Source organism: Sceloporus undulatus, chromosome 6, assembly GCF_019175285.1.
Source record: "Sceloporus undulatus isolate JIND9_A2432 ecotype Alabama chromosome 6, SceUnd_v1.1, whole genome shotgun sequence".
Classification (NCBI taxonomy): domain Eukaryota; kingdom Metazoa; phylum Chordata; class Lepidosauria; order Squamata; family Phrynosomatidae; genus Sceloporus; species Sceloporus undulatus.
Window position 1 is genome coordinate 28,363,155 of NC_056527.1, and position 23,271 is coordinate 28,386,425.

Below are 23,271 nucleotides of genomic sequence, written 5' to 3' on the forward strand. Positions count from 1 at the left end.
TTTCTATTTCCGTCAATAACATATCTCACCAGCCGGTCCAGGAAGCCCGCAGTCTCGGTTTCACTTTGACTCCTCTTTGTCATTTATCCCACAGATCCAGACTACAGCCAAAGTCTGTAGATTTTTCTCTATATATCGCCAAAATCCGTCCATATCTCTCAGCTTCTACCGCAAAAACACTGGTCCATGCCCTATGGTCTCACGACTAGACCCTGTAACCTCCTCCTGGCAGGGCTTCCTCTCTCTCACCTCCACCCATTAATTTCTGTTCAGCATCAGCTGCACGCAATTTCACTCGCTCGCCGTTAGATCATGTCCTCCCTCTGCTGTCTCCTCACTGGCTCCCTCTTCCTTTCCGCAGAGGGTACAACTTTTGTTACTCACCTTTAAAGCCCTGCATGGGCTGGCCCCTCTTTATTTAACTGATCTTCTCTCTCCCTACATCCCTACTCGCACATCTCCACTCTGGTAGCCCAAATCTCCTCTCTCAACCCAGGATCTCCTCTGCCCTGTCCCGGATCCGTCCCTTCTCTCTAGCTGCCCTCATTCCTGGAACCTTCTTCCTCTGCATGCATGGCCTCACTTCCTAACCAGCTTTAAGCTGAGCTGAAAACCCTATTGTTTAGGGAAGCGTTCTCAGGGAACTTGTGATTGTTATCTGGCTGTCTGACAATATTTGATGTGATGTTGATTTGTTTGATTTGATGTTTTTAATCTGTTTTTCCTTTCATTGGATTTTTATCTATTCCTCTTTTAATTGTTATTATCTTAGAATGTACGCCTTGGGCAGGCTTTTATTATATCCTAAAATTTACCGACTTTGTATAGCCCCGTGTATAATTACAGGGCTATAGAAATATAATAATAATAATAATAATCTGATTTAGTATTAGTGACAGCCAGTTTGGTGTGGTGGTTTGAGTGCTGTACTGTGATTCAGGAGGCCAGGGTTCGAGTCCCTGCTCGGCCATGGAAACCCATTGGGTGACCTTGGGCAAATCACATTCTCTCAGCCTTCAAGATGGCCATAGCAAAACCCCCTCTGAAGAAACATGCCAAGAAAACCCCACGATAGGGTCACTGTAAGTGAAGACAGAATGACAACAAATCTTTCTGCTGAATACAATAGAATTTACATCTCAGTAAGCATATGTAGAATCTATACTGTCAGGCTCTGCTAGTGTTAAGGCATTATATCCTATGTGATGGCAAACCTATGGCAACCGTGCCAGAGGTGGCACTCAGAGCCCTCTCTGTGGGCACACATGCTGTAGCCCTAGCATAGAGTTTGCCAGAGTTTCTTACTAGAAAACCAGAGGGATGTGGCACTTTGCAATAAAGAAGTGGGGTCTGGGTTGCCGTTTGGGCACTCGGTCTATAAAAGGTTCACCATCACTGTCCTTTATTGATGAGACCTGTTTTAATTATATCATAATATTGACAAGTCCACAGGCTTTTCAGAAATATGGTTTTGCTTCATTTCAACAGGATTTTTCTATAAACAATAAGATCTCAGTTTGGTGATTATGTTCCTTTTTCTTTTGGCGATAGGTGATATGCAAGGAAGAACAGAAAGAAATAGACCTCCCCTGAAAACTGTAAAGAAAGATTCCACGAAGTCAGATAAATTAAAATACAAACCACTTACTGGGAAAGTGTTCTACCTTGATGTTCCATCTAATGTCCTCTCTGAAAACATAGCAAAAGATCTTAAAGAATTGGGAGGGGTAAGTTATAGAATCATAGAATCATAGAGTTGGAAGAGACCGCAAGGGCCATCCAGTCCAACCCCCTGCCATGCAGGAATCCAAATCAAATCATCTCCGACAGATGGCCATCTAGCCTCAGTTTAAAGACCTCCAAGGAAGGAGACTCCACTACACTCCAAGGGAGTTTGTTCCACTGTCGGACAGCCCTTACTGTCAGGAAGTTCTTCCTAATGTTAAGTTAGCAAGTAATATGGTTATGATTTAAAAATGGAGAATAATACAAAGTCTGCAAAAACAGGACATCAGCATTAGAAAATGCTGTTATTTGTGTGAGGAGCCTCCCAAACAAACACATGTCTGCACACGCTTTTTGGATAGCCCTTTGGCTGACAACCCTAAAATAAAGATTAATAAATTGCTGCTGGATGTACTGTATATACTCGTGTATAAGTCAACACCATGTATAAGCTGAGGGCAGGTTTTGGGGCCAAAATCAGGGATTTTGATATGACCCCTGGATAAGTCGAGGGTATAATTTGGGTCTCAGTATCCTTACTTCCCCTGCACATCCCGGCTGTACCATTGGGAGACAGCCAAGCTGGGGAGGAAGCTTCAGAGGCTAGCTCTCGCTCTTCCTCGTTCTCTGCAGCTCAACTGTCCCTTCGGAGGACACGAACCAAGGAAAAGAAGGGAGCAAGTGTTTGTCCCCAGGACTTTCCCCCATCCTGGCGTCCTGCAGCCGCTGGAGGACACTTCGAATGGGGAAAGGGAGGGATCAAGCGTTTGCCCCCAGGACTTTCCCTAGTGTGGCTGTCCCTTTGGGAGAAAGTCGGGCTGCAGAAGAAGCTTGAGGGGCAAGCCTATTACAGTATTGCCCTGTATATAAGTCGACCCAGGGTTTTTGGGTCACTTTTTGGGCAAAAATTTCTTCTCTTATAGTCTGGTATATATGGTATGTATCAGAAAGCTGATATAATCACCAGTGCATAGTTAACATACTAGTATAGATACTAGCTAAAACACAAAATGTGTACATACTGAGAAAATCATGTGTGAGTGAATGAGCAGTCATGTTGGTTACCACTAGAGATTGTTAATGGTTATGCTTTTAATTGCTTTTAATTTTATTGATAATTCAATTATGTTGTTTGTATGATGCAATTTTTTTAGCTGTATCTGTTTTAGGTTTTGTAAGCTAAAGCAAGTCAAAGCGAGTCAGCCTGGGAAAGGTGGGCTCTAAATAAATTTAATAATAATAATGTTGATAATTTCCAGCATAATTTTTATTTTTAAAATCACTTTGTAGCTTCTGTTTCTACTCAGGTGTACCTTGCAAGCTTGGCATCTTAGCAGAGTTAGAAACCCCAGACTCAAGAGCTGCCAGTTATCATTTTTGCAACCAGTCTTTGTGGTGACATGCTGCACTGAATAGAGAAATGAATCTTTTTTCTTCTTATAATACAAAGAAAGAGCTTACAAGGACTTTTTTCTCTTCATCTCTTCTTTCTTGTATGATGCAGCTCTGAATCTCACATCTAAACCCAGTGCACCACATTGATAACAAATATGTTAGAATAATCATGATAAATACATGTAAAATACTTCCCATAATTGCTCACAGTGCTTTTTAAATGTTATCTCAGTAATTTTTACACCATGTGTTTTAACAAGTCAGTGGTGTAATATCCATTTACTGTCTCCCCTCTTTTTTCACGGGGGATCCATTCCAGACCCCTTCGTGAAAATGGAGTTTCACATATATTCAAGCCTCATTGGCGTGAATATATGCATGGGGGCGCATGCCCCATTCATTCTCCCACTGTTCGTCCCTCGCACATAAGCGAGGGATGTGAGTCCGAAGACTGCAAGAATATATTTCCTTTGAGGAGGACAATGATTGGTCTAAGAAGGCTACTCACAGCTCTGAAAACTTGCTCCAACTGGATCCAGCAATACCTTTCCATGACTTCATAAGCCTTTGACCCCGTGGAGGTTCTCATGAATAGTGCGGGAATGATTTTTGCTGATTAAGCTCTTGCACTATATTCTATACTGTTCTGTATGGTGCCTTGATCCTCTGCAGCAGTGTTTTGTGGGGATGACTGAAAATCACAATTTTCCCCCACTATCCCACCCACTTGAAGACACCTCCACTGGTTTGAAATCTATTATGAAATGATGGATTCTGATGCAGTACCATGGCTCAGACCTATTTATATGACCAAGTAGCTGTGCAGTGAATTGAATTTCAAGTAATTACCATGCACTTGATGATATACATTATCCAATTGCTCCAGCTGAGATGAGAATAGCCTATTGTGTTCAGGCTGTACCATCTTTGTTTTGCTATTTTACATACAACTGAGGCCATATTGATTGAGTTCTGGGGGAAAAGTTCTCATACTGATGATGTGGGAGTGGGGAAATCATCTGTTAGACTGGTGGCAGATGCTTTCTTATATTACTTTGTATTGTGTCAAATAAAGTACTGTGGTTGCCCCAGTAATGAGATAATATTTTCTTTCCTTATATCTAGAGAGTTGAAGGATTTCTGAGTAAAGATATTAACTATCTGATCTCTAATAAAAAGGAAGCAAAATTTGCTCAGACTCTTGGACAAGTGTCTCCGGTCCCAAGCCCAGAATCTGTGTACAATGGTGGAAACAGTTCACCTCATCCAAGCAGCAGAAGAGATAGACATGACGGAAGTTCATATAAGACAGCAGATGCAGTAAGTCTTTTTCCTGCTTTCTTCTCACCCTGTCCATCTCAGAAGAGAATTAAAAAAAAACATTGCAAATCAAGTAAATCTGGTTCTTTATAACATTTTATTGTGGGTAACACTGCAAGAAAAGAATGGCTTGATGAAAATTCTTTAGCATATGTTCCCATCATCTGTCTTTGTCTACCTTAACTCGGGTTTCTAAATAGAGATAAAATATCATCAGTAACGGACATACAGCTAAATCCAATTTTAATTCTGTCTAGAATAGATCTATTATAGTGAATGGGACTTCTTCGTCAACAACATTGTAAATCCCATCAATTTTAATGGTCTCCTCTAATTGGACTAAAACTGGATTTAGTTCATAATTTTATTTTCACTTTGCAACTCTGGATTTCATTTTCTACAGATGCTATTTTTCTGAAGTATTATAAAATTGATGGCCTAATACTAATCATATTTAATCATAAGTAAGACCCAGTGACTTGTTTTACATAAGTGGTGGTGGATTTCCTGGACTGATTGACTTTTGAGATTTCTCCTAGTTCTGTGATCCTAAGCATTGAAGCACAGTGTTCAGTAATGTGAAGTACTGACACCCTCCAAATTATTTCTGTCCTGAAATAAATAATAATAATTAAGTTTGCCAGTGGGGTGCATTGGATGGCAAAGGATAACTTTTATTACCTTGTAATAAAAGGTTTGCTGAAATTTATTACAACATCATCCATTAACATACTTCATTTCATTATTCATGAGTAGTAGAGATGTGCCCATATGTTCTGCATTTCTTTTCAAAAATAGGTGCGTATGAGTAGAGGAAAATCCTTAGTTGAAAAAGCAATCAAGGAACAGGTGAGCATCATATAACAGCATGATTCAACTTTCAAAGCTGTGCCCGTGACCATCAAAGCTGATTTTATGTCATTTGCCATGGCAATAAGGTGATTCTGGGTGTGTGCAGATTTTAAAAGTTTTACCAAGCTAGTTTCAAACCACCAAACCAAACTATGTCAAGTTTGTTTGCTTATTTTCAGTATTTATATGTGATCCTAAGTAGGATCCCGGGATGGCTTATTACAAGAACTTTTAAAGAATGTATATAATATGACTGAGCAACAATTTTATTGTGAGATCTTATGACCACAAAGGTTGATTTATATGGTTGATTTTATTGATGTTTGTGCTGTGGCTGAATCCAGAGAGTCAGTTAGACTTCCTTTACTTTCAGGACTCTGAGATGCTTTCAGAAAATAAACCATGAGTAGTTTGCTTAAGAGCATACTAATTTAATAGCACAATATTGTACATGCCTATTAAGAAGCAAGTCCCATTGATTGGGGGGGGGGGGATGGAACTGTTGTCAGGTAGGTGTATTGGATTGGAGTGTACTCACTTGTCTACTCAGGAAAATGGCAAACACACTCCAAACCTGGTGCTGCCAGTCCTCGTGATATATGGTTATGTCTGGGGAGATACTGTGGGTTTTGGTCCTTAATCTGACTTTTCTCTGAATTAAGCAAAGTTGGAGAAAATCCCAGTGTTTCTCAGAAACCTTGGAGTGACCTTGGGTTCTTTTTTAAAAGGGAACCTTGGTGACACAGTGGTTAAATGCTGGCACTGCAGCCACTCAACTCACAAGCCACAAGGTTGTAAATTCAATCCTAGACAGGGGCTCCAGGGTTGACACAGGCTTGCATCCTTCCAAGATTGTTAAAATGGGTACCCAGCTTGTTGGGGGCAGTTAGTGTACACATGATAAACTGCTTAGGGAGTGCTTAAGTGCACTGATAAGCAGTATAGAAATGTACTTGTTATTACTGTTTAGGCATGTGAACAGCTAGATCAGATCCAATTTGGCCCCATTCATAGCCCACATGCCAAAAACTGTGCCATTTGACAATAAAAGGATGAAATCTTGGAGGAATAGCATGTTTATTCCTGTTTTTCTAACAAGGAGCAAATGATCAAAGAGTGATAATCTTAATTTGGGTTTAATTTTACTTGTGCACTTTGTTTCATTGGGTGGGTTGAGTGTATACAGCACTTCAGGTTATGCTGCTTGCATTCACATACATGCATACCCAAACTTTTTAACTGATAAAAGTATATTTGTCCTCCAGGAATTAATCCCTTCAGGTAGTATACTATCTAATGCCTTGAGCTGGGGAGTGAAAATACTTCACGTCGATGGCAAGTATTTTTAAATTACAACTGATTTTTATTGGATTACTGAAGGACTTTTTCAGTTCTTTTAGAGTAAATTGTACATTATATTTGTCTTCCTAAAATAGATATCAAGAATTACATTGATCAAAAGAAGAAAGATCTCTCTCTGATCAAGAAATCAAGCGCAGAAATCAAAGATGTGGTAAGCAGACATTTTTGTTTCAGAGGAAGATAGCAGAAAACCATAAATGTTAATTAAATAGTATAAAATAACTTCTGAAATATTTATCATGTGTACTTTTGTAGGACATTTAGATAATACACTGTACATCATATGTTGTTGTGTTCTAGAATAATTTAGTAAAATTGTTGTCTTAAGACAATAATATAATGACTTGCTCGTTTACACAAGGGATGGACAACTTCCATTGGGCTCTGGACTATTTTTCCAGTTGGTCAACTGCTCAAGGGCTGCATGCTCTAAGGAGGTGTGCCTTAAGGAAAACTAGGTGGAGCATAGCAGAATTTTGTCATAGCAAAACATGACATGAATAGGTGTAAATCAGATAAAAATTTGAGTATACTTAACCGCAGTCCTGGACTTGGACATTGCACAAAGCTATTCCTGATTTGTTCATCTGCCCTCGTGAAGGGAGGAATGAAACAAATAAATGAGCTGTGCATCTATCATAGGGGCGAAACAGATGGGTATCCAGGAGCAGACAAAAGCCGCTCCTGGCCTGATTGCCCAAGGGCCAGAGTGAACACATGTTGTGGCCCCAAGGGCAACTTCCTGCCTCAGTCCCAAGTGGACTGTGGCAAGGAGCAGATCTTTTCCTTTCCTTTTTGGGGCCAGTTTTGGGCCACCATAGGCGGCCCTGGGGCAGCTTCCGGGTAGTCTGGGGCATGCATCATCTAAATGCCACACCCTTGGAGTGGCGAGAAACCACCCCCATCTGCTCGTCTGTTTTGGGCCATAGTTTCTTAAACCACATTTTTTTTCCCTGATGGATGCACTCAGCCTTTATCTACCATCCTAAAAAAAGACTTAGGGATCATGCAGATGGGGCAAAAAGAGCGACCAGAGACTGCTCTCACTCTGATCGCTGCGGGACCATGGTGACCGGATACCGCAGTCCTGAACAGACCACCGGCAAGGAGTGGCTTCTTGCTGCTCCTTTTGCAGCCAGGTTTGGGCCACCTTAGGTGATCTTGGTGCACCTTCATGTGGGTTTGGGGATGTGCGTCATTTGAATACCATGCCCCTAGAGTGTCTGGAAGTTGCTTTATTTTGCCTGTCTGTTTTGGGTCTTAGTAGAGTGCAAGCCCCACTGGATAGAGTGCTTCCAGAAAATGCATATAGAATTGCATTGTTAAGGACCCAACTGCTACTTCCAGTACTGTCTCAGTTTAAGGGGGCAGGAGGGGACAGCCAAAACAATTCCTCTTGTTTACTTTTTAAAGTTAAAAATGGAAACCGTTAGTACAATTTAGGACACTCCAGGAGTTGAATATAGAACAAGCAGAGATTTCTGTTGCTTCTTGTACCAAGGATCAGGTAGCAGGTGGTGTGACAAACCTGCTTGCAACCTTGGAAACCTGCTCCCATATGGATTATTCTGAGCTAGATGGACAAATGACCTGATCTGGTATAATTTCCAACTGCCAGTGCTATGGTCTCAGAGGGAGAGAAGAATAGGTAGGCACAGCTTCATTGTGTCTTTGTCCCACTGTGAGTGAAATGCCCATCCCTCCATTCTTGATGCCACTGCTGTGAACTTGAAGAAAGAATAGGCAGTATCTGCTATACTTTATCCCCCCTCTCACTATCATTCCCCTTTCCTTATGTTTAATGTCTAATTTAGATTGTAGGGCTGGGAAATATGAAATTAGTGACTTGTAAACTGTGCTGGAGTCATTTTGTCTGAAGAGTACGGTATAAATACAAATAAATAAATATAATGCACCTTCTTTTGTTCCTATACTGATAGTGTGGTTATCTACTTTCTATAGCAATAGAAATACAGTAGAGGAAATTCCTGGAAAGTGTACTTTTCTGTTCTTTCTCAAACTTTAGTGTATAGTGCATGGGTGGGAGATTTTTACCCTTATGGCCATTGGATCCGTAAGCCCGTGTTCTGATTTTGAATATTTTAATACCATAGCATTAAATACATATCTGTGTAATAGATGGCTGCCATAAACTACAGTTCATTAGCCCTTCCATCCAATAAGATGAGAAATTGCATTACCTATTTTTACTTAATCATAGTTCAGAGTTGCTGTTCATCAGTCTTGCAACCAGTTATTGAAAAGAGTGTCCTTCAAATATATTCTGTTATAAAACTCTGATACAATGTTGATGCTTAGAGAATTAAATGTTCAAAATATTTTTCTCTTAAATAGGAAAAAGAGCCAAGTGATCAGAGAAGAAAAAGTAAGTATTCAAGAAATGAATGAGAGTGCTATACGTTTTTCTAAATAAAAAAAAGATAAATATTTTAGGTGGGATTATTAATACATAATATAAGATTATATCCTATAATGTATAATGTAAAAATTGTGAGGTTTTTTCAAACACAAATATTTGTATACTTTATTTAGTATAAAATTCTTAAGACACATTCTTTTGAACAGGTAAACTGAAAAATCCCTTTCTGAAGGTAGAGGATAGAAGATGGTGAGTATTATTTTCAGCCAAACTAATTTCCCTTCCAGTGTATGACAAACAAACATATCTTTCCCCTTGAATTTCCACATTGCCATACTATACTCTTATGGTGCTGCTATTCCACTTTTACTGCTCTGGCTGCCTCCTGTTGCATTCTGAGGTTTGTAGTTCAGTGAGACCTAAGAACTCTCTGACTGAGAATTCTAAATGCCCCTCCCTAAACTGCAAATGCCAAAATGCAACAGGAGGCAGCCAGAGCAGTTAGAGTGGAATAGCAGCACTGTAAGATTCTAGTGCAATAATCTAGTCAGTTGATATCATCCAGTGCAATAATTATATAACTCCTCTGCTAGAAAATTCTGCCTTTTGTTCGTTGGATTAAGATTTGACCATTTTAGAAGAGACATATTGAAATCATGGCTAACTTTAGTCCCATTAATTTCAGTGAGTCTCTTTTAAATAGGAAGAAGTCTGCATCCAGCCATATGTTAGAAACTTTCAATATATATATTGCAATATCCATTAAAATCTGTACAATCGACCCTTCACGTTTGTGGCTTTGACTTTTGCAGATTTGATTATTCATGGATTTGATTAATAGATTCTCTCTTGGAATCTCTAGTTCTTCTTGAGTCACTCTGCTGGAAATTGACCGTAGAGTCACACTGGAAGACAGGCCCAAAACACACAGGTTAAATGAAGCTTCTTCCATCTGCTTTGGGAGTGTGGCGTTTATACGATGCCCCCCCCCCCCCCCCCCCGAAGCAGCTGGCAGCTGCTCTGATGCTGCAATTTAGTCTGAAGGATTGGATCAAAAAGGAGCCCTTTTAATCTTGCTTCCATAGAAAGTGACTTGGGACTGCAGGCAGCAGGCTGCTTTCAGCATGGGCCATGTGGTCATCACAGTCCTGGCCCGATTGTGGCCAAACCAGCCAGAGGCTGCTCCTTCCTGGCCATCAGCTTTGCCCCCTAGAGATTCCTAGAGAAAACACTTCTCTAAACGTTGTAGGTCCTCCAGCATGATTCCATGGGCCATTTCTGGCAGATGTGGACCATAGACTGAATTGTGCTGAAGGATCTAGAGATTCCTAGAGAAGTATTCTCTCAGGTTAAAAAAACCAGATATTTTTTTATTTGCTGTTTTTCCACTTTCATGGGAGTCCTGTGCCCCTAACCCCAGCAAATGCGGAGGGCCCACTGTATAGTAAAACAAAGCAAAGTTTGAGAGAGTTAGGGAAAATGATCTGTCCTTAAATGATGAGGTCATGGGAAGGTAACATTAAATATATTTGTCAAACAGCTTGTGATTTTATATGTGGATATCAACTGGTTTCTTTAGTTTCCAGTATTTTACAGTAGAATTACATATCTTGAATTAAAGTACTTTCACATTCAGATATACATTTTCCTGTTGTAGTTCAGCACAAAGTGATGTACTGTGGATGCAGATATGTTTTTTAAAAAAACAATTATTGTCTCTTATCTGCTCACTGTTTTCTGTTAGACAGTAAAAAAAAATCCAGACATGTACAGCTTCAAAGAAACTGGTTCATTGATCTTAAGAAGGGCTATATATAACCAGCTCTTTGGGAACTCTGTAACTTTTGTCTTTTACTTTTTGTCTCTTCTTTTTTGATAGTCTGTTCCACAATTTACAGCACATTAAGGAAATACACATTCAATAATTGTAGGCTTTTAATATGTGGATAGTGAATGATTTAAGACTTAAAATAAAGTATTGGACAGAATTCCCCAAAGTGTAATATTTTTAGTAAAGAAGGAGGAACTAAAGGAAGGGAATGGCAATACACGTTGAGCCTCGTTTATCCAAAATGCTTGAGACCAGAAGTGTTTTGGATTTTGGATTTTAATATTATTTTTTTTAATACCTGTATTTGTATCTTGGAGGTGAGACACAAGTCTAAACGCAAAATTCATTTTTGTTTCATATACACCTTATACACATAGCCTGAAGGTAATTTTATACATTATTTTAAATTAATATTTTCATGAAATAAAGTGTGTAACTTGAATCATTAGAAAGCAAAGGTGTTATTATCTTAGCCATTCATGAAAAAAGTTGGGGCTTTTTAAAAATATTTTGGATTTTGGAATTCTGGAAAACTTTTACGTATGCTGTGCTGTACTGAGATATCTGTTGTCTTTTCTCATATAGTCACTACAGACCATTTTACTTGCAACTGTCCAGCTTTCCTGTTGTCAACTATTCTAATCCAACACCTTGCAGTCCATTTGAAGTAGAAAGAAAGAATGCTAATGGCCAAAGGGAAATTCAGAATAAGCAAAGGTAATTGAAGATGGATGTGTGGAGGAGGGAAATAGGAAATTAAAAAAATGCTAAAGCGGCAGAGAGAATGGAAGCGAGCACTGATTTCTACAATGAAATTTAAGACTACTATAGGACTTAGATTGCATTTGCTTTAATGACATTATTTTTGAACAGTTAGATTGAAAACAAGAATAGCAGTTAGGGATGCCTTTGGAGATTATTCACAGGATTGCTGGAGGAGCAGTATGCAAGAGTAAAAAAATTTTTGACAGTTACAGCCATTAAACTCCTGCCCTCCTCGGTCAGTTTTTTTATTATCCTGCTTACTAACCAGATGTGTCTTGGCTCTTCAGCTAAACATAGGTAGTTAAGACAGAATAGTGAAGTAATAGTGAGAAAAATAGAGAAGATTAACAAAGATAGAAATAGGAAAGAGAAGGAAGCAGAAAGTATCCAAAAGGCTGACAAAACTGCAAAGCTACAGGGAATAGCTAAGAAACTCTATCAGATTGGCGCCAACCTGCAAGCCTCTGAGGATGGCAAAACTGAATCTTTAAAGAAAATATTTGTCACTACCAGTGAAAGTGAAACAGATAAACCCAATCTGCTAGCAAGCCAGGGAGCTGTTGTGGATAAACAAAAGAAAATATCATCAAAGTCCTCCTGAACTCTTGATTCCAGAAAAGAGAGAGATTGGGTAAGCCAAAAACAACTCGGAAAACCGATGAAACATACTGTTATGAGGGCAAAAATGGCTCCAGAAAACACAGTGGCAGGTTGTGGCTGCCATAATGCCAGCATGATTTCATGAAGAAGGGAGGGGCTGCCTCCAGATGAGGTGCCTCCTCCTTCTCATGCGCAGTGGATACGCCTGTTTGCAGAGGTGTAGTCTCATGCAAGCTCACAGGAGACTTGGCTTCAGAATGGCCAGCTTCCTCATGACCAGGCACCACATCTTCACTAATGGAAAGGAGAGAATCTGATGGAGAAGGAGGGTGGACCAACCCTTAGCAGTAAGTGGCTCCCACTTTGATCAGAAGCAGCAGGGTTTTTTATTTTTTGAATAGGCAGATTTCTGCTTTATCGATAGTTCTGGAATTAGATGGAGTTGCATTGTCAAAGCAACAGTCCATAAAATGTTTCTTAAGGGGAGCAGCTTTGAAATTGTACCCAACATTACATAGATTCCCCTCATAGGATTTGAGTCTAGTGCTTAATAGATTAACTATAGGTCCTTTTGAGCCATTTAAAGAAGCAACACTGAGAATGTTATCTTACAAGGTTGCATTCCTAGTAGCCATAACATCAGCAAAGAGAATAGCTGAGATTTCAGCATTATCAATGAATTCTAATTACAGTAGGATAGAAAATTACAGAGTGGTGTTAACAGCTGATGTGTCGTTTCTACCTAAATGTCTTAACCATCAGATGATTCCTGAAGTAGTATATCGTCCAAGCTTTTGTCCTATTCCAAAACATCTGGAGGAAGTAAGATGGCATACACTGGATGTATGCAGAGCCATTATAATTTATTTGAATAGAACAAAATCTTTCAGGAAAATGGAGACATTGTTTGTTTCCTACAATCTAAGATCTATGGGTTGTAAAGTTTCAAAAACTGTGATTGGAAGATAGATAAAGGTGTGCATTTTCTTATGTTATGATTGGGAGATGACACTGAGACCAGCTATAGTTTGGCCACATTCCACAAGATCAATGGCCACATCTTCAGCATGTGTGGTGTCAGGTTCATTACAGGAAGTGTGTGATGCTGCAGGTTGGACAAATCCATTTAAGTTTGTATGACACTACAAGCTGGACAAATTTCAATCAGCAAAAGCAGCATTTGGCAGGACAGTACTTCAATCTGTCTTGCAAAAAAGTAACCCTATCCAGGAATAAAGAGTTTTGGTATATCCCATTGGTAGTGGATTGCTCCTCCATCCATCTTGTGAATGAGAGATTAGATTTACCGTGAAGATTCATTCAAGAATGACTGGAGGACCAATCCACACCCGCCCATTTTTAAAGTGATATTTAATTAACGTATACTAGTTAGAGAATTTAGATTAGTTCAGTTAAGGCTGTATAATTAAACTGATGGAGGAGGGCAGGAGTTTAACAGCTGCAAATGGCAAAATAGTTTTTTACTCCTGCACACATGGTTGGCACACGGGAACAACCCACTGGTAGTGGATTTGTCCTCTGGTCATCCCTGAATGAATCTTCACGGTAAGTCTAATCTTTTTTTCTGAGTTAGACTGAAAACAGGAATAGTAGTGCCTTTGGATATTGCAACATGTAGTGTTAAAATAGGTGGTTCAGTCACATATGCTTGTGTATGCCCCCCCCCAATAGTATTAATAGTATGTATAACTAAGGGGAATATGGTGTCGGTTTTGTTTGGGACAGTGGAATTGAGAAGATGTGTGCATATATAGGGAGCTGGGGTGAATGAGGAAGCGAGAGGTAGGCTAGCATAGTGACAATGTGTCTTACAGAAGATGATAGTTAAAGGTAGGGTCCAGCATATGCAGTAAGCTGAAAACGGAAAAACAAAAATGAGAAGAATAGATAGAAGAGGCAAAGACCTAAACAGGGGGACATGGACTTGAGAGAAAGGAAGAATAGGGCATGGGAAAGCTTCACCCAAAGGCTAATTTTAAAAAAGAAATGTACTCTGTCATTGGGGGCACAAGGATGGGCAAGAGTGGACAGTAATGGAACTTTTAGAAGTCCTGATTTTGTGTATCAGGAAAATCATTTGTATAAAGAAAAGAGAGTAGAGGTGATTTCATCACTGACTTGAATTAATCACCTAGTTGGTTATGTGCAAGCTTTTTAATTGCAAAGACCTCATACATATACAGTAGTCAAACCAGTGGTTTTTAGCTAATACTGTTTGTCTGGGCCTCTGCTTCTGTTTAGATATATGACACATCAGAGATCAATCTATCTATCTGTCTGTCTGTCAATCTTTGGTTTTTATTCAGCACCTCTACCTATGCGGACCCCTGGAGTGCTCCAGTTGGGTACATATTGAGCAGTTATGCTGCTTAGATTTGTGGGTCTTGCCACCTTAAAAAGTAGTGTTGTAATGCAATGCTCCTTACAGCATTTTAATTTTTCTCTGTGTCTGTTTTCTTTTCAATAAGTGAGTCTATCAACAAAGTTGTAAAAGTATGTCCGTATTTAAGTATTACAGGATGTATACAAGGAAATGGTTTTACAGTACAGTTTCTTTTGCAACTTTTATGGATTGTCTATGTAAGTCTATCAAATGTTTACTAGGGAATGTGGGGAGAGGGGGGAAATCTTGTGCACTATTTAATATTGCACTGAGTTTCATATACACATATATACATACGTGTGTGTGTGTGTGTATACACTTTCATATACACTTTGCTTATACATGCCTCACAGAATTAATTTTTTCAGCTTTGATTTAGCTGAAGCATATAAAATGAAATTAATCCCCTTCTTCCTTGCTCTGCCCTCCCCCAACTTGGCGATCAATGCTACAATACAAGGGGGAAAGAAAAGCAGGGGTTTAATTCTTGTTTAAGCCTCCAATTATCATTTGAATTAAAACTTTATAAAAATAAAGTTTATAATCAAACACAGTATCCAAATTAATCACTGCTTTTCAAATTTCACTTTATTGTAACCTTTCTTTCTAGCATGTATTTATCTGGAAACATAATATCTGTATTTACATTATTAACACTGAATAAAACACATGCCAGCTTGAACAAAACACATCTGGTTTAGCTTTTTCCTTACTTTATAAAATATTGTTCAGCAGTATTTCCATTGTGGCTATGAATATGATCTTTATCTAGGTTAGTAGTGAATGGTTGAAGGTCTTCTTCCACTCTTGGACTGTTCACCATTTGAGCTGCCACAATACAGGCTCTCACACAGTCTTTATATAATGAGCATTTTTATCCCCCTCAAAAAGGCCTAATAAACATAGCTTGGGAAACTTTTTATCCCCCTCAAAAATTTTAATAAGGCAGCTAAAATGGGTCACATTTGGAGACAGCAAAAGTTGTGTTTTTGCTGTGATCCTGAGTTTTTTTTTCCCAGTGAGTTCATCTCCACTTCTAAATATCAAAACAACAAATGAATTTGTCAGTCACTCATTACCTCAGAAATACATAATTCAGTTGCTTAAAATGTTTGCTTTGTTGATAAATGATTTAAGAGTATAGTTAAGGTCTTGTAACTTTCTAAGGGAAGGCCTTGCAATAATTAACATATGATTTGGCCTATTTCAGGTTTAATGCCATCCTGCACATTACTTTATCTGCCCATCATATGATGAGTTTCCTCAAATGACCTATATTTAGTTCAGCTTGTCTCATTGATCTCTCACAGTGTGTAATCAGCATCCAGCTTAATTTCTGATGTTTCTGGAAGTATCTGCCCCTAGAGTGGAAACTCTTTGATCCTCAGTAATGCACAGCCCCATTCAACGTCAAAGAAACCTTTAAAAACAGGGACAAGAAAACGTATAATCGGGCCCTTTTGTTACTGACAACTGCATGATTGAGTAAAATAAAATCAATATGCAGGCCGAAGCCTATGTCGACAAGCAGCAGATGGTGCTAGAGACTGGCTATTCATGTTTATAGGGTTTTTTCTGTTTAAAAAAAATGGAATTTAATTAGCATGTTTTAACGTGTAAATTGTGTTCTTTTCTCTATGTATTTCCATTCTATTGTATGTAGTTGTACTATATACTGTTGTATTTGGTATATTGCACAGCACACAAAACATGACTTTTTATCTGCCTCTCAAGATTTTATGTGAACAGAAGTCTCTCCAGCTTAGGTTTAGCAGGTCTACTCACTTAAATATTTTAAATAAAAGTTACCAGAAAGAAGAGTTAAAATACCTGCTCAAAATCCATAGTTTCTCCATATGATCCTCATATGATTTGTATCAAAACGTTGTAAATATACTTACTTTCTTTTGTTCTGTTTACGATCATACCTGTTTTGAAAATACTTAAAATGTGATATTGCAGAACAACTGGAATTCACCATTGGGCAGTGAGGGGCTTGGCCGTTAAAGGTGACCAGAATTTCATTACCTTGCTAATGACCTGGCTGATAGCATATCTGAATATAAGACATCTTCTCTTTTTCCTAAATAGAAACCAAGAACTTAAGGACAAGGAAAAGGGCCCTCTTGAAGTTCCCCCAAAGCATAAGAAGAGAAAAGGATATTGTGAATGCTGTCTTAAGAAGTATGATGATCTTCAAGCTGTATGTATATCTTATTTAAATAATGGGTACACTTATATTAGGGAAATACATACACATTCTAAGAGCTTGCAGATATAGGGCCCATACAGACAGGCCAAAATAAAGGTGCTTCGGGTCACTTTGGAGGTATGCTGTTTAAATGATGCACGCGTCCTAAAACTCCGAAAACAGTGCCAAAGCCATGCTCCAGGAATGGAGCGTGGGTTAGGCATGGCTTTTGGACTCTTAAACAGCATACCTCCAAAGTGACCAGAAGCATCTTTATTTTGTCCTGTCTGTATGGGGCCATAGTGTGGGTAGATCTTTTTCTATATCCATCTTTACTCTTTACTCACTGTTTAATTATAGTATTTTAATACCATTTTAACTGTCATGACTTCATCCTATGGAATCCTGAGATTTTATAGTTTGGTGCTGTATTTCAAATTCTTTTCTAGAGAGGTAATGTCTCACCAAACTAAAAATCTCTGATGCAGCCATGACAGTTAAAAGTGGAACAGAGTGCCATAATTCTATAGTCTAAAAGAGGTCCAGAGGAAAAGTCCTTCAGAAAAATTATTTGATTTAGTCATAGTTTTAATAGATAATGTAATGGTTCTTTTTATTAAGATATATTTATCTCTTTTTGGGATAAAATTATAAATTCATTCAAAATTTGCAGTAAGATGTAACTGATGTGATGATAAGCTATCTGACATGGGAATCTTGTTAATAAGTAGTGCTAAGGATTCTCAAAAATTAATATATTAAAAATAGGAATGATACTACAATAGTTAGTAAGTGGAGGAGTTTCAAAATATGCCTCCTCGTTCTCCTCAAAATCTTTCAGATCCAAGACTTATCATCCTTACCATAAGGACTGTTTTGGGTTTTTGTTTTGTTTTAATTTCAGAATAACTGAAAGAATATAACAAGCATAGGAAAGTTTTTTTCACATTAATTAGCAACTCTGTCTCAAAATGTGGAGACAGGCTAAATCTGATTGCTTGTCCCGATTAGAGAAGATTAATTGAATTGTGACAATAGTTATATAAATCTCATTGATTCTATAGGTCTACTAGTTGTGATTATCAATAGGATTTTGATGATAAGCAGTTTAATATAACCAAGTGGTATATGATTCGGGCTGACTACAAAGTTTCAAGGAAGACTATTAGAGGCTTTGGCTTTTACTGGGGAATGGAAGGATGGTGTTGCAATTGAATGTGCTTAATCTTAATGGTCAAAAATCTATTTTCTGGGTCAAGAATAATTTACAAACAAGGAAAGGTTAGCAGTATGGTCAGTTCCATGATGATGTTTGAGGCTATTTAGTAATAAGACCTTCCCAGTTGTAGAATATAAACACTGAGAAATATAAAACAGTAATTACAAAAGTATATCTACATATTGTATGTAACATCTACATGTAACATTAAAACATGGAATCTATTTCCAAACAATTTTATTAAGGAAATATCAAATATGGACTTTTATTTCTAGAATTATACATTTTTTTGTCCAAGAACATTATTGCATACATTTTAGTCGTCTATGGGTATTTTGGTTACGGATACTGTTGATTAACCATTTTCTTTTTCTTTTCTAACTTTAGCATGTTGAAAGTGAACAACATCAGACCTTTGCACAAAGTTCTCATTATCAGGTTGTGGATGACATCATTTCCAAAGTTCCTTGTGACTTTTTAGAATTAAGAGAGAATACACCAAAAATTAAGAGGTAAAAATGCCCTAAATGTGTTAATGGTTTGTTTGGAAGGCTCCTTTACAATTGTTTGAACTATTGTAGGAAAATATCACTGGTACTGTCCAGCTTAACTGGTCTAATTTTGAAGAGACCAGCGATACAAAAATAACTATTGTATATAATGTAGCTTTTATACTGACATCAAGTAGCTTGTTTTCTTCAGGTCATGAAGAGTAGGTAGGTCTTACAGCAGGGGATATTGAAAATGCAGACCATGGACCACCACCTGTGACCCTTGAACTACATTTCTGTGGCCCCTAGGCTAGGCTAGGCTAGGCTAGATAGATAGATAGATAGATAGAACCACCACCTCATTTTCAGTGAAAGCAGAAATGCAAAATATCTATAGAAAAAGCCTGTTGTTTGTACAATTGATAGATGAAAGTATATAAAACCTATAAGCTATGTTTAAAAGCATATGGAACAGGTTTAGAACATTGAAAAATACTTTAAAATATAGATTGAAAATAATTAATATAAAATTTGGTTCTGTTATGTTACAAGTCACTCTGGCACAAATCAGCAGAACCTCTCAACTCTAATCTTGAATGCATTGTTGATTCCTTTTTATATGAAGGTAATTTAGACCATTAGTACAAAATATGCTTTTGACACTTCATTCAGATTGAAGGGGAACCTAAAGCCCTAATCTAAGGGAGAACAAAATGCAGCTTTGTATGTGGCCACCCCAGAGTCACATTTATTTATTTGTTGTAGTTGTTGTTTTGCTCCAGAATGTCCTTGAGGGGACGTGGGTGGCATTTTTGCCAAACACCTCCTGTTTTCAAAAAGGCTTCACCTAAAGACAGGTGAAGCAACTCTCATAGTTGCTCATACAGCATTTGGAAGATGACTGCTCATCTAACCAAAACCTAGCCTGAAAGCTGATATTGGTGTCAGCTGCTCTCCTCTGGATAGACAAGAAAGTTAGAAAGAGAGATAGTGCTATCTTCTTTTGCAAAACAATATCAGAGAATTCCATCTCATTCAAAATACTGGTTGTTAAAATATACACAGCAGCCATCGTGTCCTATGCAGATTTACTCAGAAGAAAGACAATTTCCACTGCAGCCAGAGCTTGCTCTCAGCCTTCCCAATCTCTTATTAAGCATACACACAGAGTAGCAGTGTACTCCTGTGCAGATTTATTCTGTGCAGATTTATTCAGCAGTTATCGCTATTGTCTTCTAGCCTCAGCCACAATTTGTTAAAACCATCACTACATAGCGCATACTTGTACTTGCTATCAATTCTCCCCACCCCCTCTCCTGTTTAAAACATCCTTTCCCCACGTTTTCCTAAGGCCTCCCCAGTGCATCACTGATGTTGACCCAGACATAAACAAAAATCCTTTGCAAGGCATGTTACCTTTTTTTCTGACTATTGCTCCTCCTAGTCTTCTGAAATAAGAGAACAAGAGAAATAACAAGATAAATTCAGACAGAAATTCCCATGCAATTCTCCTCAAAACAGCAAGCAGCAACAAGGTCATAGTACAGCAAGTCCAATGCAGTATTCCAGGACAGAAAATGTCCAGTAGTTTGCTGTTTCTCTGAGCATGTATTTATCCCAACACAAAATAAAATGGTCTTCAAGGCAGCTTCCCTTCTTTTTATACCTCTGAACTCTAGTAAAAACAAAATGTTTCCTCTTTCTTCCTGGGAACAGTGGAACTGCAGTCGAAGGACTCTGGCAAGTTCAAAACTGAAAGTAAATTCCATTTTGGGAGAAAGGCAGGCTATAAATCCCATGGATGGATGGATGGATGGATGGATGGATGGATAACTAAAGCAGCAGCAACCTAGCCACCAATGATCAGGAGCAAAGGCCCTATTGTCTATCTCAGACTCTGACTGGGCAATTGTTTGATAAGAGTCCATTGAAACATGCACACACACACACTGTTCCTCCTTCCACATTGCTGTTTTAAGGGCAAAGGAAACCTTTGCTCATGAAGACTGTCCTTTGGGGTGGGAATTATGTGTGCCTGTGAATCTTTGAAATAATAGCCAATGCCATCTCATTGATTGGTTAGAAGGAATGATTCAGGACAGGCTGAATTGGGGTGGGGTGCCCCTCTTGCTCTAATGGATCAGCCTCCACTGAAAAGTAAGACTGCATTTCACAGTTTATATACGGTACTTTGTTAAAAACTACCATAGATGTTGAAAAAATGGGAGTCTTTTGCAACCACTACAACAAAGAGGGGAAAGAGTGGAGGGAAAGAATGAATGACAATTTCATCAGAGCAAAGTGCTGTTTATGCAGAATTTTCCACATGTTCTCCCTTATTCAACAATCAGAGACACTTTAAAAAGGGTATTTATTTAATATAGTATCCCATTTTCCCTTCTCTGAGCAGATATTCCTGTGTCCCACACATTTGTACGGCTGTCTGAGGAATCCATATCAGATTCAGTCAAAGTCAGAAATATATGGGAATCAATTTTCAGCATAGCTATCTACTGTGTTTAAAAATTCAAATGGAGTAAACTTTCATAAACCTCTAGTTTTGATATGCAATTGTCTGATAAAATTACCCAATACTAATAGTATACAAGTCAAGTTATATTTATATATTTTATTACATGTGTCACCTATTTACTTTGATAAATAAAAAGCAAAGTCAGCCCTGAGTATACATTCTAAGTTGCTACTTAATGTTACTTAATAGAACAGATTCACTGTTTGAGAAAGCAGCTTTTTAAATATGCAAAAAGCACTTGTTCAAACTAAAAGAATATTTCCAAGTGTGGAAACATCTACTCTTTTAGTGTATAGAGATGTCGAAGAATTGGCTAAGTTTCTCTACTGCTCAGAAATGCAAGGGTACATGTGGCAAATAATTTCGATATTGTTTGCTACATCTATGGCCCTCTCCCAGGTCCAAGAAAAATTGATCTTTGGAATATACCCTTCCCTTTGGCTTTTTGTTTTCTGAAAGAGAGACTCCCCACTATTAGAAACACTACTGTGCAGAAGTAAATACACCCATCCCTTGTGTCGTTACTGGGTTTTTTTCTGGATGATCACCCCCAGATTTATTCTGAATCTAGAGAGCCAACCAAGCTTTGCCTCTATTAAACACAGGACTGTTAAATCGTGGCTTGGCTTCTGTGTGTATGTGTGTATATCTGTGCATAAACATAATACTTTAAATAATGGGCATGTTTCTCAAGGAAGCAAATTGCAGACTTAAAGTAAATCATTTATAGCTGATACATACTACTTATTTACTAATCTTGTGCCATTTTTTAAAAATTCTTTCTCATTTTTACTTCTATAACTTCCTTAATTTTAGGCGAAAATGTAGCATTGGACAATTTGCTCCTCTTATTGGAACAAAAACAGAAGAACTGAAAGAAAGGCTGAAGAGGCAAGATATGCCACTGAGGTGGTATTCTAGAAAAAGCATTACAGTGCAGACAACGAAAGAAAGTTCTCAGTGCATAGATGCCCATCCTCATTCTACACACAAAAATTCTACCTCTGAACCTTCATGTTCTGTATATTCCTATCACACCATCTGTTCTTCAGAAGCATCAAGAAAAGTGAGTGGCAATACTGAAAGTGGCAAAATGTCAAAAGCCTGCAATTTAACAGAGAATGCTATATCAACAAACTTGGTACAACTACCTCCCCAGAAAGAAAGTAAAGTGTGTACGAAAAACTTGTCTGAAATATATGAACATTATGAGCCTGCTTCAAGACAGAATTTACAAGAGTTTTCAGCAAATTTAAACTTGCTGCACGCTCAAATCCACGGCTCCAAGTTAAATGAAATGAATCATACATCAAAGCCAAAAAGAAAATTGAACAATGCAGCTCTTCTGCCAGCAAAATGTTTGAAGAAAGTGGATGCTCATTCAGGAGTTGACAAAGATGTTGCTTACCATGTTGCAAACATGGAGAGTAATTTTCCTAGAGAACTTTCAGTCCTCCTAGAGACAGAAAAACCACCACATTGTCCCCCTGCAAACAAAGAGTCCAATGACTTGACAAACCTTAGTATACAAACTTCACCTTCAATAAAACTAAGCAGAAAAGTCATACATTCTGTAGGGAGGAATAAAAAAGGAATTTTGAGACAAAATATGGAGGTATGTTTACAGCCTCCTGATAAACCACCTGTTCCAGAGAATATAAAAACTGTACAAAGTTCATCAACACATGCACTATTACAGTTATTTCAGACCAGTGATGCAAATTCTGAATTTGGGGGCTTTTCAAGTATACAGGAAAACAAAGATACAAGTTTAATGAAAGATACTTGGGATGACCAGCATACAGACATTCTGTGGTCTTTGTTTTCTACTTCTGCCTCCTCGTCACCATTTATTGGATTTTAATGCTGCTTTATTTAAAACGATGAGTTTTGAATAAACGTGCAAACTGAAAGATTTTATTTGTGAACATTTTTGTTTGTATAATAAATGATAGATGATTCTCGTATTAACCCCTTATGTTCATATGATTCAAAATGTGTGTACTTATGTAAAAATGCTGGGTGAAGGGAGTAACACCTATCTAAAAGAATAGTTATCTTAATACAATTATTTATTCATTAAAAAATTGAGGTTTTTAGACAGTAAATTGCAGTGCGATCCCATGCATGTTTATGCAAAAAACAGTCTGATTAATGGGAGCTTACTGCAAAGTAAGGAAGTGTGGCTTTATTACTAACACAG

General features: G+C 38.1%; 1 protein-coding gene across 2 annotated transcripts; it reads left to right on the top strand.

Moving 5' to 3' along the window:
- Nucleotides 1-1,529: 1,529 nt before the first annotated feature.
- On the top strand, nt 1,530-23,039 carry DBF4 (DBF4 zinc finger). Of its 2 annotated transcripts, none has more exons than XM_042472527.1 (11): nt 1,530-1,727; nt 4,246-4,440; nt 5,239-5,289; nt 6,558-6,627; nt 6,729-6,805; nt 9,010-9,040; nt 9,241-9,283; nt 11,451-11,582; nt 16,726-16,837; nt 18,432-18,556; nt 21,885-23,039. In XM_042472527.1, the coding sequence occupies exons 1-11, from the start codon at nt 1,557-1,559 to the stop codon at nt 22,930-22,932; spliced, it is 2,055 nt and encodes a 684-aa protein (XP_042328461.1). In that variant the 5' UTR covers nt 1,530-1,556; the 3' UTR covers nt 22,933-23,039. The 2 variants fall into 2 exon arrangements, with proteins under 2 accessions (XP_042328461.1, XP_042328462.1); XM_042472528.1 differs by having other exon boundaries at nt 4,300-4,440.
- The last annotated feature ends 232 nt before the right edge of the window (nt 23,040-23,271 follow it).

What these genes read in the sequence shown, in the direction of transcription:
- DBF4 (XM_042472527.1), top strand. Translation starts at nt 1,557, where the DNA reads ATGCAAGGAAGAACAGAAAGAAATAGACCTCCCCTGAAAACTGTAAAG. An exon ending in GAAATTCAGAATAAGCAAAG is followed by an intron (nt 11,583 to 16,725) that starts GTAATTGAAGAT and finishes TTTCCTAAATAG; the next exon opens with AAACCAAGAACTTAAGGACA. An exon ending in AGTATGATGATCTTCAAGCT is followed by an intron (nt 16,838 to 18,431) that starts GTATGTATATCT and finishes TTCTAACTTTAG; the next exon opens with CATGTTGAAAGTGAACAACA.